At 37.6% G+C, this 5,948-nt stretch overlaps 1 protein-coding gene across 1 annotated transcript; it reads right to left on the bottom strand.

Moving 5' to 3' along the window:
* Positions 1–1,562: 1,562 nt before the first annotated feature.
* On the bottom strand, positions 1,563–4,280 carry LOC142181555 (uncharacterized). The gene is made up of 5 exons (XM_075254471.1): positions 3,678–4,280; positions 3,157–3,452; positions 2,702–2,829; positions 1,879–1,996; positions 1,563–1,782 (listed from the first exon to the last, which is right to left on the bottom strand). Exons 1-5 carry the CDS (start codon positions 4,278–4,280, stop codon positions 1,563–1,565), a joined length of 1,365 nt encoding a protein of 454 aa, XP_075110572.1.
* Positions 4,281–5,948: the final 1,668 nt, after the last annotated feature.

Consider the following 5,948-nt stretch of genomic DNA (forward strand, 5'->3'; position numbering starts at 1 on the left):
GACACCACTGTCAGGCAAGCTAACAATAAATAATTAATTTGGTTCTTATTTTAGTATTTTTGAAATTATAATTTCCTTAAGTCAAATAATAAATGATGAACTTCACAAAGTAAATAATAATATTTTTCGCAAATTTCAATACTGAATAATCCCATAATCATCCCAGAACCCGGTGTCACAAGTGCACGAGCATCTACTATGAAATAAAAATAATATACAATGACTATCCAGAATACAAATTGGACAGAAAGGAAAATACAAGTACTCTGAAGGAGAATCTGCTGACTACGGATTGTCTCATAATATGCAACCCACCTAAGTCCCGTATCAATCACGCCCTCTACGCCCACAAGGCCACTGAACATATATTTGCATATACAACAAAATGTACAGTAAGTATAGTATGAGTATGAAAATAACGCAAACCCAGTAAATATCCAGTCTAATTTTGAAGAAGTAGTGACGAGAGGTCGACTCCGACACTTACTATGGCCATCAATAATATAATTAGTCGTGGATTTATTAAAAACGACAGTAAACTCAAGGAAATCATGAAACAAGTAAATAGTCCTTTTGCTAATAAGAGATTTCCAAATTCATAATTGATCATTTATCAATTTATTTTAGACCAGGGAGGAAATATCATTATTTATAAATTTTAAAGCAAGCAATACAAGCATGTGCAAATCATGCCTAGGTCGTACGGGCCGATCTAGCATAATATTTAAATTGTGCACTGCCAAAGAGTCGAATGGCGCGAACCATAGATATATCTATTTAATCTACTGAGGAGTTCGACCCGTTCCACAAAAGATAAACACATTCAAACAGTCAATCAAGAATTCATCAAGGGGCAATTATCCAAGGGAAAGACAATTTCTCTTTTAAAAGTCAAGAAAACGATGTCTAGCCTTTTAGAAATTTATTTACAAAGCTCGATATGATTTAAGCATTTTAAATTAACAACCAGATTACAAATATTACAAGTAAATCATGCTTTTGGGTCCTAGACCACACGAACTTAAGCATAATAGTAGCTACGCACGGTGTCTCGTCACCTCATGCGTACATAATGTTGAGGAAGTGTGTCAAGATAATAGAAGGAAAAGGATATTTAGGAGAGAAATAATAAATTGCACAAGACAAGACAAGACAAGATTTACGTGGTTCGGCAATTTTTGCCTACTCCACGGCCACACAAAGAATAGCTCTTTATTAATTGAAGAGAGAAAGAAGAAGTTTTGGGATGATCTACAAATGAAAATGTAGACCCCTATTTATAAGCATTTGAATGCCCTGCCGAGGTAAGCGCTTACATCATAAGAATGCCGATGTAAGCGCTTACATCATAAGAATGCTGAGGTAAGCGCTTACATCACAAGAATGTTGATGTAAGCGCTTACATCATATTTTCATCTCTTTTTGATTTTTCTTTCTTTTGTTTTGTCTACTTTCACATACAACAACAGGTTTGGTCCTATCAATCTCCCCCTCGAATCTATGTTACATCAAGAAAGAAAATAAAGAAAGATTTGCTATTCTCTGGTGGCGCCTTCACTCTATCAGTCTTGAAGGCTAACTGAGGCAGTGCACAGCCTCAGTTTGTCAACAACGACAACTTTGGTCAACATGTCTGACGGTTTCTTTGATCCTGGTATCTTCTGTAGGGAAAGAGTTCCTTCATTTATCAACTCTCGGATATGATGATACCTCAACTGGATATGCTTCGATCTTGCATGAAACACTGGATTCTTGGCAAGATGAATTGCACTCTGGCTATCGCTGAAAAGCTCACAATTGTCTTGTTCTTTACCTAGCTCTTTAAGAAAATTCTTGAGACAAATCATCTCTTTTCCAGCTTCTGAGATTGCCATGTACTCTGCTTCAGTGGTAGATAGAGCAACACTTTTCTGAAGTCTGGACATCCAACTAACAGCAGTACCACCCAAGGTGAACACGTAGCCCGTGGTACTTTTTCGACTATCTAGATTGCCACCTAAATTTGCATCAACAAAACCTTGTAAGATAATATTGCTCTTTTTAAAACAAAGTGTAATACCTGAAGTGCCTTTGAGATATCGCAATATCTATTTTACACCTTCCCAATGCTCCTTTCCTGGATCTGACATGTATCTACTGACAACTCCAACTGCATGGGCTATGTCAGGTCTAGTGCAAACCATAGCATACATCAAACTTCCTACTGCTGAAGCATACAGAACTTTGGACATGTACTTCCTTTCTTCATCTGTCTTAGGTGATTGGTCCTTTGACAGATTTATATGGATTCCAAGTGGAGTGCTTCTGGTATTTGCATCATGAAGACTGAACCTGCTTAGTACCTTCTGTATGTACTTTTCTTGAGACAACTTTAAGGTTCCTTCCAACCTGTTTCTGCTAATCCTCATCCCAAGCATTTGCTTAGCTAGTCCTAAGTCTTTCATTTCAAACTCCTCCGCCAGTTGTTGCTTAACCAAGTTGATCTCATTTATGCTAGATCCTGCAATTAGCATATCATCAACGTACAACAATAAAATGATATAGGATTCATCAAGATTTTTGATATAATAGCAATGGTCTATCTCACATCGTGTGAAACCATTTTTATGCATGAATCCATCGAATTTCTTGTACCATTGTCGGGGAGCTTGTTTCAAACCATGCAAACTCTTCTTCAACTTACACACAAGGTTTTCTTTACCAGGAACTTGAAAACCTTCAGGTTGCTTCATGTAGATGTCTTCTTCAAGGTCACCATGCATAAAAGCAGTTTTAACATCTAGCTGCTCCAAATGCAAATTTTTTGCAGCTACGATGCTTAGCACCAACCTGATAGTAGTTAATTTGACTACAAGAGAGAAGATCTCAGTGTAGTCAATTCCTTTCTTCTGCTGAAAGCCTTTTACTACTAATCGTGCTTTGTATCTCTTCTTACCATCATGCTCTTCCTTGACTCTGTACACCCACTTGTTCTGCAATGCCTTCTTTCCTTTTGGTAACTCCGTAAGTATCCATGTTTTATTCTTTTGAAGAGAATTCATCTCTTCCTTCATGGCTAGCTTCCACTTATCAGAGTCTATCACCTGCATTGCTTCAACAAAATGCTCTGGTTCTCCAGCATCAGTAAGAAGTAAATAGTGAAGAGAGAGAGTTAACCTATCTGGAGCATTCATGACTTTTTTAGATCTCCTTAATGTAGGTTCATGAGTAACAGAATCCGAATTTGATTCAGGTCCTGATTCCAGATTTGGTTCTGGATTTGATTCTATCTCTGGTTCGGCTTCAGGTTCGACTTCTAATTCTTCTTCAAATTCGGCTTCTGGTTCTTCATCTTTAATTTCAGAATCAGTTGTAATCCCTCTAGCTACTTCATTTTCTGAGATTTCTTCTAACTCAACTATTTCAGACATTGTCTGTTTGCTGGTGTTGGTTGGTTCTACTTCAAGCTTGTCCTTTTACATCACATTTTCATTAAATGTGACATTCCTGTGTCTTAGGATCTTTCTATTCTGATCATCCCAAAACCGATAACCAAAATTATCATCACCATAGCCAATAAAGAAACATTTCTTTGCTTTAGGATCAAGCTTATCTCTATCATTAGAGTTTACATGCACATAAGCAACACAACCAAAAAAATTCAGATGTGAGAGAGTTACCTCCTTTCCTGTCCATACCTCCTTAGGAATTTCAAAATTCAGCGGTACAGAGGGTCCCCTGTTTCTGAGGTAAGCTGCCGTGTTAACAGCCTCAGCCCAAAAATACTTCGGCAATCCAGAATGTATTCTCATACTTCTGGCTCGTTCATTCAGGGTTTTGTTCATCCTCTCAGCAACACCATTTTGTTCGGGTGTTCCAGGAACTGTCTTGATCATTCTGATCCCATTCTCCGAGCAAAATGCTTTGAACTCTTGGTTATCATACTCTCCTACATTGTCAGACTTCAGACATTTTAACTTTAGACTTGTCTGATTTTCAACTTCAGCTTTCCATCTTTTAAAGGTAATAAATACATCAGATTTATTTTTCAGAAAATAAACCCATACCTTTCTTGTGAAATTATCAATGAAGGTGACATAATAGTGTGAGCCTCCTAGAGAGGTTACAGGAGCTGGTCCCCACACATCTGTATGCACTAGTTCCAGCTTCTCTTTCTTTGGCGTCCTTCCCAACTTTGAGAAACTAACTCTCTTTTGTTTCCCGTAAATGCAATCTTCGCACAATCCTAATTCAACATGTTTTAGGTTTGACAACTTCTTTTTGTATGCCAAAAGCTTCATTCCCTTCTCAAATTAGTGCATCACCGACTTGTTCAGCAATTACATTTGCTGAATTTTCTTCCTTCTTCTGCTTTGGTTCTCTACATTGACTACTGTAGTGACCCTTTTTATCGCAATTCCAACAAGTAATGTCCTTGCGATTTTTGGATTGTCCTCTTATCCTTGACTTTGATCTGCCACGACCATAAATCTGTCATCTTTGGTTGATTCTCCCCTTGCTTTCGGAACTAAAAGCAGATCCTAGGGAATCACTTGATTCTCTTCGGCGAATATCTTCGCTTAGAACCAAGTCTCTAATATCATTCAATTTGAGTTTGGTACTTCCTGATGAACTGCTAACTGCAGTTACTGTTGCAGACCAACTCTCCGGTAGAGATGATAGTAGAATCAACGCCCTGATTTCGTCATCAATTGTTATATTAACAGAACTCAACTGAGTTAATATTGTATTAAACTCATTGATATGTTCCGTGACTGATCCACCTTCTGTCATTTTTAAGTTGAACAATCGACGCATCAAATAGACTTTATTTGAAGCAGATGGCTTCTCATACATATTTGATAACGCCTTCATCAGCCCTGCAGTGGTCTTCTCGTCAATGATGTTAAACGCCACATTTTGTGTTAGCGTCAAACGAATCACACCAAGAGCTTGGCGATCTAATAGATCCCAATCCGCTTTGGACATAATCTCCGGTTTCACCTCGGTCAGAGGTAAGTGTAATTTTTTCTGGTACAAATAGTCCTCTATTTGCATTTTCCAGAATCCAAAATCTTTGCCATTGAACTTGTCAATCTTAACCTTCCCTTCTTCCGATGCCATTTTTCACAAAAATAATTTATGTGAATAGTGCTTGTGAATAGTAACGATGATCAATAGTGTCGCACTATTCTTGTGAATAGTACCTGCACCAATACTGTACTTTTCTACCAGGATTACACTGTCTGTGCTCTGATACCAATTGTTGAGGAAGCGTGTCAAGATAATAGAAGGAAAAGGATATTTAGGAGAGAAACAATAAATTGCACAAGACAAGACAAGACAAGATTTACGTGGTTCGGGAATTTTTGCCTACTCCACGACCACACAATGAATAGCTCTTTATTAATTGAAGAGAGAAATAAGAAGTTTTGGTATGATCTACAAATGAAAATGTAGACCCCTATTTATAAGCATTTGAATGCCCTGCCGAGGTAAGCGCTTACATCATAAGAATGCCGATGTAAGCGCTTACATCATAAGAATGCTGAGGTAAGCGCTTACATCACAAGAATGTCAATGTAAGCGCTTATAGCATATTTTCATCTCTTTTTTATTTTTCTTTCTTTTGTTTTGTCTACTTTCACATACAACAACAGGTTTGGTCCTATCACGTATCCTCCACAAATAGGAGCACATAATGATTTATTTCACCTATGGGGTAAATTCTCTCTTACAACATTAGAAAGGAGACTTACCTCACTCTGAAGTTCCATAACCGGCTTTCGAGCCTTTCAAACAACTCGAATCGATGCTCAACGCTCCAAAACTAGACAATAATTATGCAAACCCATTAATATATACTTAAATACTCATTATAATCCAATTTATAATAATTTGAAACCCCGATCGAAAAGTCGATAAAAATCACCCTCGGGCCCACGTGCCTGGATTCCAAAAAATTTCAA

Source organism: Nicotiana tabacum, chromosome 6 (assembly GCF_000715075.1).
Source record: "Nicotiana tabacum cultivar K326 chromosome 6, ASM71507v2, whole genome shotgun sequence".
NCBI classification, from domain to species: domain Eukaryota; kingdom Viridiplantae; phylum Streptophyta; class Magnoliopsida; order Solanales; family Solanaceae; genus Nicotiana; species Nicotiana tabacum.

Excerpts from the sequence above, each read along its gene's own strand:
- LOC142181555 (XM_075254471.1), bottom strand. The coding sequence starts at position 4,280 with ATGAAGCTTTTGGCATACAAAAAGAAGTTGTCAAACCTAAAACATGTT. Across the intron at positions 1,997-2,701 it reads TGAAGGTTTTCAAGTTCCTG|GTGGCAATCTAGATAGTCGA; the intron begins GTAAAGAAAACC and ends ATGCAAATTTAG. Across the intron at positions 1,783-1,878 it reads CTATCTACCACTGAAGCAGA|CGATAGCCAGAGTGCAATTC; the intron begins GTACATGGCAAT and ends TGAGCTTTTCAG.